Genomic DNA, 12,985 nt, shown 5'->3' with positions numbered 1-12,985 from the left:
GGGCCTCACAGAGTAATCTTTCCTCTGGGAAACTGTTTGTCTGGAGCAAGATCTAGAGAAAAATGTCCACTGCCAGGCTGTGGCTAGACCCTACGTGAACAACCACTTGATTTCCTGGTACTGTCCAGAAAATGTTTTAGTCTTCATGATCCTTCATCATGAGCTTTGGCTTGAAGGAGACAGCACTTGGTGAAATTGCTGTACTTAACCCCAAATGATGGGGAAAAATACAAATTCATAGAACTGCCTAAAGGAAAAACGTTTTCTAAAATGTTTTGGCTTTGGAGCCATACCTGGTTGTACTTGGAGCTTATTCTAGGCTCTGTTGCTGAGAGATCATTTCTGATGGTGCTTCAGGGAATCATAATCTGGTGAGCAAACCCCACTCCATGATATACAAGGAAAGTGCCTTGCCCACTATACTATCTCTTTCTCTCCCAAAGGCAAAGATTTTAAAAGGAAATATTTATTGCTGGGAAGGCAGAGAAACAGTAGCAGCTCTGCAGGTTGGTGTGACCTATCCACTATTGGCATGTAGATCAGGGTCTTGGCAAGTCTCTTTACTGGCTCCCTAGAGCTGTGTGACTGGAAAACAAAGAAATGAGTGAGACAGTGGTTGTTGCTATAGGTGATTATTATGTCTTTTGTGTATAGGGACAAGATAAACATGAACTGAATGACAGGAGTTTGAAATAGTGTGAGAGGCTCTACTGGAAAATCACCAAGCTTTCAGGCATACAGAAGGGTTATGGGAGTCCCAGCTCTTACTCATCTCACCTGTAAGAAGCAAAGCTAAAGCTCAACACAAGGAAGGAAAACAAAGTAATGGTATTGATCTTCCCTGGGTGCCTGGTGGAAGAGTGGTGAGCAATTTGGATAAAGCAGAGAAAATAACTGAATGGTCTGTCCAAACAACTGAAGTCCCTTCAGCATTGCAAAGATGTGGTATTCAAGGCAAGAGAGTGTGAGTGCCAGAGAATGCAGCCAGAGGAGTCCTATGTAGGAGATACGAATTTGTGTTTTTGTTTATTAGGGTTAACATCTGTGGTGCTCAGGGCTCTGTAGCTTAGTGCTCAGGGGACTCTATGGAGCACTGGATATTGAATCTATGTTGGCCGTGGAGAAGATAAGCATTCTGCCTCCTGCACTATCTTTCTTACCCAGGAGACACAACCTTATGAAAAGAGCCATTAAGAACTACTAGCAGGAGAGTGATGAGATACCATTTTCATTTGAGATCCTTTGACTGACTTGGAAATTGAAGGGAGGAGAACTAGCAGTTGGAAGCTATAGAAGAGGAGCTAGAAAAAAGGCAGAAACAGCAAGGGGTTGCTAAAAGGTGAAAGCACCCAGAGGAAAGACATAGAAAATGACTCCATGGGCCAGGAGACCACAGGGAGATAGATCCATACATTGAAGACATTTTCCCTCAGGGTTCCTGGGTGACAGCATAAATGGCTGGTACTAGTGTGAGAATCCTGGGAGAGGACACAGCAGCAATATTTAGCACTGGGCTAAATTAAAGTCTCATGACATTTAAAAGAACAAATTTCCACTACCAGATACAAACCTGCAGTGCCAGAGCCAGGCTTCAGCCAGAGACATTAACTGGGAGATCCTCTAGACAGGAATGATGTCTTTAGAAGTGGAGAAGAAAACAGGGGGATGAGAATAGAAGCACCAATATTTGAGATGTAAAAGAAGAATGCACTGAGAAGGAAACCCAAAGCAGGCAGAAGTAACCAGAGGTGCAACCAGAACAGGGACAGAGTGATTCTGTGCTCAGGGCTCATGTCCAGTAGGCTCAGAGAACCATGCGGTACTGGGGATTGAACCAGGTTTTAACCCCTGTGATATTTCCCTGTCTGCTCTCTCCACAAACTTTTAAAAATAATTATTTTTTAGGCGACCAATTTTAGTTTCAACTTTGCATTAGGAACTTGAAAATAGTTGTCAATCCAATTCCTGGCAGAAGGTAACCAAGTATAAATTAAAATATATAAGCAGGAAGCAGAGTCATATACCACTAAATACAGGCTAACCTTTCTAGAGGATATTTCTTCTGTGGTACTTCTTTATTATTTGTTTGTTTATTTATTTATTTATTTATTTATTTATTTATTTATTTTTGGTTTTTGGGCCACAACCAGCGGTGCTTAGGGGTTACTCCTGGCTGTCTGCTCAGAAATAGCTCCTGGCAGGCACGGGGGGACCATATGGCACACCGGGATTTGAACCAACCACCTTCGGTCCTGGATCAGCTGCTTGCAAGGCAAACACCGCTGTGCTATCTCTCCGGGCCCTCTTAGGGATTACTCCTGGCTCTGCACTCAGTGATCACTTCTGGTAGGCTCAGGGAACCATATCAGATGCCAGGGATAAAACACAGGTCAGCTGCTTCCAAGGCAAGTACCCGACCCATTGTACCTATTTCTTTGGCCTCAGTATTACTTCTTACGCAGAGTGGTGGTCCCTTAGTATACTTGAGTTTTATTTTCCTGGTATATGATGGAGTGCATAAGAGATTTGGAAATGGACATCCAAAAATTCTTCTGAAGTGAAGGGAAGCCCAGTTATGAAGCCCCATGCATAATTATAGCCTCATGTATGAAAACTTATAGCTTCCATACCTCTAGGGGAGGAAAAGAGCAAACAAGATGTTTACTGGTCACTCAACTATCCCTAGGCAGTTGGATTTAAGGATATCACTATTTTCTTCTTTTATGCTCTACTATATTGTTTGGATTTGGGGGTGGGTGGGTTTGGGTCACACCAAGTGGTGCTCAGGGGTTACACCTGGCTCTGTGCTCAGAAATCACTCTTGGTAGGCTCAGGGGACCATATGAGATGCAGGGAATCAAGCCAAGGTCCGTCCAGGGTTGATCATATGCAAAGCAAACACCCTACCACTGTGCTATTTCTCTGGCCCCTATTGTTTGTATTTTTATAATACCTCCATGTCACTGTGCTATATAAAAAAAAACTCCCTCAAACAATGGAGGTAACTGTCTACCCACCCTTCACATTCACACTATATCCTGGAAGGCTGTGCTACCATCCAGTCTGGGGTAGATGGTAAGTGGCAGAAGGGCACTTTCACCTTCTAACTGAATTAACCAGAGTAGAATCAATTCTTCACACTACTTCTCCAGCATAATTTAAATTCTTAAACATAGAAGACAGGGAAGCAAAGGCTGGTCCTCCACAGGAGACTCTTCCCATACCTGTAAATAAGACACTCAACTCCCCATTCCACTTGATAAAATGGTCTCCCAGAAAATATTGGAAATGTTCCCCACAGATGACCAGATCTTCAGATCTTATCTTCAAAGTGATCTGAGAAAATTACATGGAGAGGCCTGCATGAACTCCAGACTGAACCTCTCCCTTCAGAATGGCTTCAGTCTCACAAGCAAGCCTTATTCCAGTCAGTTGTCATCTGAAAACCCAGACTGACAAAATAGTTGTTTTAAGGATTAAATGAAGCCTAACATAGCAAACATTTATAACAACTCCCCACAGTCAATGTTCAATTAGGGAAAAGAGTGGGGAGCACATGCCTTGCACATGCAAGGCCCCTGAGAACATCCCCAATCTCACTTGGTCCTCCAACACTAGATATGTTCTCTGATCCCATATAAGATGGCTCTGGTGACCCCCAGTGCCATTGTATCCAAGCAATGCCTAGGAAGTCATCAGAATTTCTCTGTATTTCTTAACACAAGAATAGGACACAGTGAGCTCTGCATCTAAAAAGCACCCCTCCCCACCAAGATTCCAGAAAATAGCTATTATCCCATTGGCATCCTGAAATGCTCACTCTACAGTTCCTGAAGCCATAACCCCAGTATTGGAAGCTTTCCTTTGCCCCATATGAGCCCTCTATGTTTGGGCCCCAAGTATGCCCTCTATGGCAACACTCACCTATTCAGCATGTTGGACTGGTAAATTCGTTTCTCGTGGGTATTGTAGCAGCTGCTCTTGGGCTCAGGGATGAAGCTGTGTTCAGACAACATGTCAGAAGCAGCAGTGGTGATGATGGCAATCCCGTCCCTCACTCTGGCAGAGAGGCCATAGTCCCATTCATCATAGGACACCGAGATGAGCCCCGTAGGGAACTCGGAGGGCACAGTGTCTGTATCTCCTGCCACCAGACTGGGCACGATCCATGTGTAGCCATAGCCTGTCAGCCCAACAGAGTTTGCCACCTCAAAAATATAAGTGGCTTCCTCCTTGGTACAGTAAAGCAGAATGATGGGGCTTTGCAGCTTCTTGAGCTGATTCTGAATCTTCGAGTCTCCATCATCCAATGACATATCTAGCAGGAGAACTTCCTCTAGCTCCCAACCCACGAAGCTATTCTCAATGGTGCTACGAATCTTGTTGACAAAGTCCTGGTACCCCGGGAAGTAGGTGGTGACAATGGAAAAGATGTACCAGTCATACTCTTCCATGATGTTGAGCATGACAGATGCTTGCTGTTCAATGGAGGGGCCAAACTGGAAGAACATGGAGGATTCATCCTAAAAGAGTGATAAGGGGAGGAGAAAAGAAAAAAACATCAAAACAAATCCAATAAGATGACATATACTCATTCAATTTTTCACAGAATTCCTTTAAGCTTGTATCCTTTTAAATTGAAAATGTATGTAATGCCTTTTTTGATAAAACTATTTCCTAGACTCAAGAGAAAAATCAACAGAGCTATAGAATCCTTATCTGAAATCCTTGGGGCTACTGCAGTGCCTAAGGCAGGTTCCTAACATCAAACTTGCTAATATTTCCATAGCAACACTTATGAAAAGGACATAAAATAGGATAAAAACCTTCTTAATGGCCTCAGGCCAAGTGAGGTCAGACTCAACTGTCAAAAAAAAGGTTATACACACACTCACACACACACTCACACCCACCCACCCACACACACACACACACACACACACACACACACGTTTTGTACCTGAATCTTTTATATATACCCATTGTAGAAGAGTATAATCAATCAAAATGAGTAATTCTAATTCCATCCATTTGCTCTCCTTCCTTCTAATGGAAGTGATATACTCACACAGGCCTGACCTGAGGCTGATACTTGGGTATCTGATACCCAGATTGGAAGTGTTGAAAGACTAGGTTGTTTGTTTTTAATAAGAAATAAAACTGCTAAATTGATACAACACTGATATTATGATAATGCAATGTGCAAACTAGAAAGGTTCAAGCTATTTTCTAAGCTACCAGTTAAAATGACTTACATGCATGAGTATAGAATAAATGGCCCTCCGTACAACATTTTGTGGCCCTGCCCTAGAGGAATCTTTTTTTGTTTTGTTTTGTTTTAGTTGTTTGGGTCACACACCCCCAATGCTCAAGGCTTACTACTGACTTTACATTCAAGGATCACTCCGACTTTGCCTCTTGCGGCCTCCAGGTAAATTGAGTTTGAGACCCCTGGTAGATGATTATGCTTTATTGCACAAAGAATAATTTTCCTCTTTCCTAAAGAAAAGCAGAATCTTGCTCTGACTGGAAGAGCATACACATGGCCCTCTGTAATGTCTTAACACTTCTCCATTCCTTTCCTTTTTCTTCTCATCAGTCCTCTTCCCTTTCATTCCCCCCTTTTATTTTCTTTCTGAAACACAGAGCAATGCTCAGGACTTGCTTTTGGCTCTGCTCTCAGAGTTCCTTCCACTCCTCATGATGCTCATGCTCAGGATTAGAATGCAGGCAGTTGAAACCTAAGTACAAAGCAAGTAACCTACCAACTATATTGTCTCTCCAGCCCCTAAACATTTCACCTTTAGCCATTTCCAACAACTCCCTTGTTAAGCTCTGCTCTGAAATGGTAAGCCCTGCATTTTCTCCTCTTTACGGCTGGAAAATCCAGGCAGCTCTCTTCCATGATTTCCTAATAGGTGTTGTTAGCTCCTTACTTGGGCAGCTGACAACTCTGTGATATGACAACTCCATTCTAAGACTATAGGAGCTAACTTTTTTTTTAGTTTTTTTTAGTTTTTTACTTCAAAAACAGAATTTAATCAGAAATTGAGAGGAAGGAGGATTTATTTTTAATTAATTTAAACAACATGGTTACAGGGTTGTTCATAATATATTTTGGTCAGTTTATTTGGTCACAATTTCATAGTTGCTCATGATTGAATTTCAGTCATACAATGTACAACATCCTTCACTAATTACACATTTCCTATCACCTATGTCCCCAGTTTCTCTCCCACTCTCCCTCTTGCATGACACTGATACGAACATTTTTCTCCTCTTACTCTCTATTTTCTTTTAGACACTGTGGTTTGCAATATTGTTGTCGAAGGGTATCATGCCTATCACTTTAACCAGCTCTTGTCCACCCGGGGTGATCATTTCCAAATCTCATTGTCATAGTGGCCTTTCTCTGCCCTAACAACACTACATTCCCCCAGAGCTAACTTTTTCTTTCTCTCTCTTTCTTTCCTTCCTTCTTTCTTTCTTTTTTCCCTTTTTTCTTTCTTTTCTTTTCCTTTCTTTTCTTTTTCTTTTCTTCTTTTTATTTGGGGAGGAGCGGCACATCCAGCAGTGCTCAGGAATTACTCTTGGCATTCTTGGTGAACCATTTAGGATACCAGGGATTTAGCTTTGGTCAGTGCATGCAAACCCTATCTATGTACGCCAACTCACCATTTCTTTCTTCCTTTATTTTGTTTTTGTTCTTGTTTTGGGGCCACACCCGGTGACACTCAGGGATTACTCCTAGTTCTGTGCTCAGAAATCGCTCCTGGCTTGGGGGACCATATGGGACACAGGGGGATCAAACTGCTGTCTGTCCTAGGTTAGTGCATGCAAGGCAAAGGCCCTACTGCTTGCACCACTGCTCCAGCCCCACCCTTTATTTCTTAAAGAAATATTTTCTTTTTAATCCTCTAAGCTAGAACCTCAAGGGATGATACATAAACCTGGGCTTTTAAAGAAAATTGCACAGTGATTTCTTAGCCCAAAAACATACTGTTGTACTTGTGAGAAATTGCTGATTCATTTGGGGGCATCTACTATTAAAAATAATAAAATTTGAGAATTATCCAGCTGGCGTCCCAGGCCTCATGGAATCAGCAATGAAAGCTGCCAACTCATTGATTGGCCAGAGTGGAGTGTGTTTCTTGATGGATGATTCCCCATTTCCTTCAGCTAAGAGGAAGGAAAAAGCCAAAGCTTAGTTTCTTTACTCTTAGGAAAATTCTTCCTGCTACTGATAAGAGTGATGTTTAGCATAGTCCCAGTCCTGGACTTCAACATGCAAAGAGAAGCCTCTCCCCACCCCCAGGACTACTGAGTTCATAAAAGCACAGAAAGTAAGGAGAATAAAATTTGGAATAGTGATTCCTTGAATATCCATTCCAAGCTATACCAGCTTGTGGTCTCTGACCACAAGTTCTACACTTCTCTGTAGTCATCTTGGTCCTAGGATATAGTGGGAATCCCACACAGAATAGCTGAGTATTTCAGCCTCCATTAGGGACTTAGAGAGACAACCTCCCCTGCATCAACTCTAGTAGAAAAAAAGGCAGATGAGAAAGCCACTGCCCAGAAGAGCAATCATTAAAGAAATAGCCCTTTCTTTTCCTTGTTACACTTTTAGCCAAAGAGAAGTTTACTGATTCTTAAATGAGATATTTTATCACTTGAGTTTTCACAAGCCCAGTGGATACAGACTAAGTGACAAAAGCTTCCAAAGATACCTGAAAATACTGCCTGTGCAGGATGAAAAGATTTCCTACTGTAGGCAATGCAATCCTGTGATAAACAAATGTCTCTCTCACAAGGTATTTCTAGAATACCCGCTAGGTCCATCCACAGTGAAGGCATAGCTGGCTTGAATGCACAGTGAAAGAGAAAACCTGAGAAAAATTTCCATGCTCAATGAGCCTACACTAATGAGATGGAATATGAAAATAAACCAATCAATTTGCCCCACGCTGACCCTTTCCTCTGTTAACATTGTCTTAAAACTCACAGAATTATAAACTAGCTCCTAAAGAAACTGCTAGCTACTGAGAGAAAGTAAGGAAAGAGAGACATTCATACAGCTCTATCTCAGCCCTACTATCTTTTTAACCTATTTTGGGACACTCAACCTCTACCAGTGACCTCTGGTGGTTCTTCTGCTCTCATCAACACCACATTCATCCTTTTTTTATTATTTTGGGGACAGCGAGGATTTCAGTTTTATATGGAGGTACTTTGGGACCATGTAATACCAGGAATTAAATTGGGGACCCCACATTCAAAATCTAATTTGCACCACATACCCAGCAATCTGTTTTTATGGCCAAACTTTCAATAATTAAGGGTGATTATATGTCCATTTTATCTGTGGCACCAAGAAGAGGTGGCAAAACCCAAGGGAAATCAAGAGACAGAGTTATAGCTTGGGCAAGTGGCTCCTGGCATAATAAATGACATAGTGTTATTAATTTCATTGACAAATTAATCTGGTGTACAGCTGTTAGGCATGAGATAACTCATATTCAACAAAGCTGTGGTTGATTCTAAGTTGCCAGATGTGGCAGTCTGCAAATTATGGTCACAGTCACAAATCACGCAGCCATTTTCATATGTTCCTGAAGCAGAAGGGATCAATGACAAGGCACCAACACTCCAGACACCAGCAGGTCTGGTGCACCATAAGGAAGGGTCTTTAACACTCCTCACTCCTTGGTTACTGCCAGTCACATTACCTAGCCAGGCTATTCTCCAGTCCCATTGCCCCTAGCCAATGAATGTTACCCCTTCATTCATTTATCAGGCTTTACTACAGTCTTGTTTGGGTTCTACATCTACCTGGTTAGAGATCTGAACATAGGTCTGCCCACCCCTCTCTTACCACACTAGGAAACCCTCACAAGGCAGTGATGGCTACAAGAAATTAGTAGACATAAGCTCTCAGATTGCCTGGAGCGTGCAGCTCCACCCTTAGCTCCCATGAAGCACCAGGAGTAAAGGAGAATAATATAGGAATTCAGCCCTACCCTTGGATGAGGCTAGAAGCTCAGAAAAGTCTTTAGGTAGTCAGAACTTCGACACTGTTCAAAAATGACGTCAGAGAAACAGTTCTCTCATTATTCACTGAACTTAGAAAATCAGTGGAAGACCTAATGAATTTGAAAAATATTGATGAAAAAGTGAAAGTCATTCCAATAAAATGAAGGAGCTAAAGAGCCCCACCACAGTACTTAGCAGCAGGATAAAGAGTCCTCTGTAGGGTGAAGAAAGGGGGCCTTAACCAGGTAACAGTCCCCTCAGCTTCCCAAAATTGGGTTTTCATTGCACCAGGTAGTGACTAAAGGCTGATGGATGGTAGAGAGTTCTTGGATCAGTCACCTCCTTCTAGTGACAGGTTTTGGCCATATAAGCACCAGAAATGTTAGACATGGGAATCTGTAACTGTCCAATGAGAATCTCTCTGTCCAGAAATGAGGGGAACCCATATCACTTTGATATTCTGGGTGCTGCAGTTATCAAGAAGAAATAAAATAGATACCTCACTAATCTATGATCTGCCATGGAAAATCAGCAGGACCTGACATTCTTTCATGTTACCCAGATCCCCTACAGAGGCACTTCAGAAGGAAAGGATTAACTTCCCCTCCTTTTGTCACCCCTGCTGGTTATGTTCCAGCAAAGGACTTAGCTTCCAACTCTCCATCATGATTACAGCCACTGAAGACAACCAAAGCCATTTAGTCAAGAACCTTCAAGAGTCAAGGGCACCAAATGGCTGGCTGTCAGAGTTGATACTACTGTCCCAAATCTGGAAAGCTCCTAAGATCTGGATAAGGTCTTTCTCCTCCAGCTTGGAGCACGCGTCTGCCACCCTGTTCAGCTGGTGGTTCTGAGGTGAATGTGGTGGGTAAAAGGCTAGCAGGCAGTCAGGCTTGTGAATATATCAGCTTTATTCGCAGGACAAGACTGAAGCCAAAAGTCTCAGCATCAGTTACAGCCCAAAACCCCTGCCTTCCACAGACCCTTGCTTTTATACCCCAGAATCAGGTACCACCCAATGGTGGGATCAGGTACCACCCAATGTTGGGAGCAGAATTAGGTGCCACCCTAGAGTGATACAATCACTGATCAGGGTAGGGTCAATAACATAATAATCCCATTGAAATGTTTACATACACAATTCTGTGGTACATATACACAATGAAATATTATGCAGTCATCAGGAGAGATGAAATCATGAAATTTTCCTATACATGGATGTACATCTATACATCTATTATGCTGAGTGAAATAAGTCAGAGGGAGAGAAATAGATGCAGAATAGTCTCATTTATGAGTTTTAAGAAAAATAAAAAACTTTTTTGCAATAATTTTTAGAGACAAAGAGAGGAGGGCTGGAAGGTCCAGATCACGACATGTAGCTTACCACAAAGAGTGGTGAGTGCAGTTAGAGACATAACTACACTGAGAACTATCATAACAATGTGAATGAATGAGGGAAGTAGAAAGCCTGTCTAGAGTACAGGCGGGAGTGGGGTGGGGAGAAGGGAGATTTGGGACATTGGTGATGGGAATGTTGCACTGGTGAAAGGGAGTGTTCTTTACATGGCTGAAACCCAACTACAATTATATTTGGAATCAAGGTGTTTAAATAAAGATATTTATACAAAAAGAAAAAGAAAAAGGTTAAACTTGACAGCCAACCTCTCTCTGCCACCACTATACATGCGCTCCAACAGCTGTGACTGAGTTTTGTGACCGAAGACTAGCTTTTTAGTTTTCATAGAATTTCATATATGTAGAATAATATAATATACACTTTCTGTGTTTGGATTCTTCATTGCAACATAGTTTCATTAAAACTCAATTGCTTTGCATAAATCAGAATTTTAATTCTTTTCATAGATGAGTATTATCTATGGTATGGATATGCCACAGTTTGTGCTTATGTTCTACTACCCTGGATTTTGGGTGTGTTGCAGTTTGAAGACTATTAGGAATAAAGTTTCTCTGACTGTTATTACTTAAAAACTTTCAAGGAACTTAAAAGAAATATAGTATCTATTTTCAAGTTTGAAAATGACCTATATACCCATTAGCTCCAAAGGATAAAACAGGGACCCATTTTGTTCAGCTCAAAATCTAAATGCACTTGTAACCATACGGCTCATTAGAATGGATGGACTCCTCTGGTGGTCAGACCTCCTGGTCAGCACATACTGACAGGCCTGATCATTACCAGATTGAAGGAACCAGCACTCTTTTTGAGAGGAGCCCTTACTCGTCTTCAACACCTAGTTCCAATGTCAGCTTTTAGGGCTTGTGACTGTTTCTAAATTCTTCAAACCTGGACAGTTCCAATACTGAACCTTTACTGTTTTGCATGTGCTTGTAATATAGTAGAAGCCCTCAATCACAGTTTCCTCCATAGAAAATGCATATTTCTCAAGAGTAGGAAGGGTGCCTTATTCATCTCTGGCTCTTAAAGTGGCACCGAAATGTCTCTGTAAATGGTGTATGCCTCCCTATAGTAGCAGGTAAGACTGCAGAGTTCTACATAAACTTCACTTTCCTGAAAGGAGAAGGAACCCTACAGAATTAGCTAGCAAGGTAATCAGTGACTTAGACCTTCTGATAGCAAATCCCCTGAAACCAGCATCTCTCTCTACACACTAACTCTCTGTCAGACACTCACTCCAGTCTTATGATCATCCCCATAACTCCCATGGAGGTAGTAGCAACCTTGCTGTGGTTGCATCCATCTCCGGTCAGACCTATACCCTCAGTATCTAGAAGCAACAGATTTACTTCTCTTTGCCTCCCACCTTCCTACTCCTCTGCTCTACTATGTTGGTTCCTCGTACTTTTCCTGCCCTTTTAAATTTGAGTTCAATCCTGATCAAAATCCTAATTTTAGCCAATTAATTCCTATGGTCTCCTGACTTAAATTCATGTAGATATCAACCCCTCGCACTTGTCATCTAGAATTACAAAATGCATTTTTTTGTATTTCTGGGCCACACCCGTTTGATGCTCAGGGGTTACTCCTGCCTAAGTGCTCAGAAATTGCCTCTGGCTTGGAGTGACCATATAGGATGCCGGGGGATTGAACCACGGTCATTCCTTGGCTAGTGCTTGCAAGGCAGGCACCTTACCTCTAGTGCCACCTCTCCAGCCCCACAAAATGCATTTTATATATCCACTAGAAAGGGCTTTGAAACATCCAACCTTTCCTGAACTGTGTTCCAACTTTCCTATTTCAGCTAAAACATCTCTATCCCTCTAGTTCTAATACCTCCTTCTCTGGAGACACCTAGTCACTTAGTCTGGTCATCTTCAGTGCCCTACCCTACCTAAAATATGTCTCCAAAATGCTAACTTTTCTTTTCTTTTGGTTATTTTTGGGGGCACACCCAGCAGCGTTCAGGGGTTACTCCTGGCTCTGCACACAGAAGTAGCTCCTGGAAGGCTTGGGGGTGGAGTGGGATATGAGATGCTGAGAATAGAATCTAGGTCAACCCTGGTTTGCACATGTGCAATCTTTCTGGCCCCCAAAATGATAACTTTTCTTTCTAAAAAAATTGTTTCAGTCACTATGTATCTTACTGATTATTTCCCAAGCCTGATAAAGATTTCCCTATACCTTCACACTCCCACCTTCCCCAATAAGTATAAGCCTAGCAAAAAAAAGGGGGGGGCTTAAAATGGAAATCCCAAGATGCTCTAAGTGGGACCCAACCCTCAATAGTTTCATGATTTTCCAAGAACAAAAACCAGTGCCCTTGAATTGATACCTGAGTGCTCCCTGGATCCCAAATCCTACCTCTCCTGCTGTTCCTAGCCCTCTAAAAGGTACTCACATGAGCCTATGTCTGTTCCTTATTTTAATCTTTTCAAGGGAAATACCTTCTCCAACTCTCCAGAAAATCGTCAAATTAACACACACCCCTGCTTCAATCCTTGCTTAACCCTCACCTTCTCCCCTAGGCTG

The 12,985-nt window shown here is 42.1% G+C and overlaps 1 protein-coding gene across 1 annotated transcript in view; it reads right to left on the bottom strand.

The window, feature by feature from the left end:
- Positions 1-12,985, bottom strand: part of GRIN2B (glutamate ionotropic receptor NMDA type subunit 2B) — a 358,092-nt gene that overhangs the window by 218,409 nt on the left and 126,698 nt on the right. Inside the window, exon 2 of the mRNA XM_049783310.1 lies at positions 3,925-4,523. Coding sequence (XP_049639267.1) covers positions 3,925-4,523 — 599 coding nt within the window. The remainder of the gene's footprint in view (positions 1-3,924; positions 4,524-12,985) is intronic.

Source organism: Suncus etruscus, chromosome 11, assembly GCF_024139225.1.
Source record: "Suncus etruscus isolate mSunEtr1 chromosome 11, mSunEtr1.pri.cur, whole genome shotgun sequence".
In the NCBI taxonomy this organism is placed as follows: Eukaryota; Metazoa; Chordata; class Mammalia; order Eulipotyphla; family Soricidae; genus Suncus; species Suncus etruscus.
The sequence above is the reverse complement of the archived record's forward strand: the minus strand, read 5'-3'. Positions and strand labels throughout refer to the sequence as shown.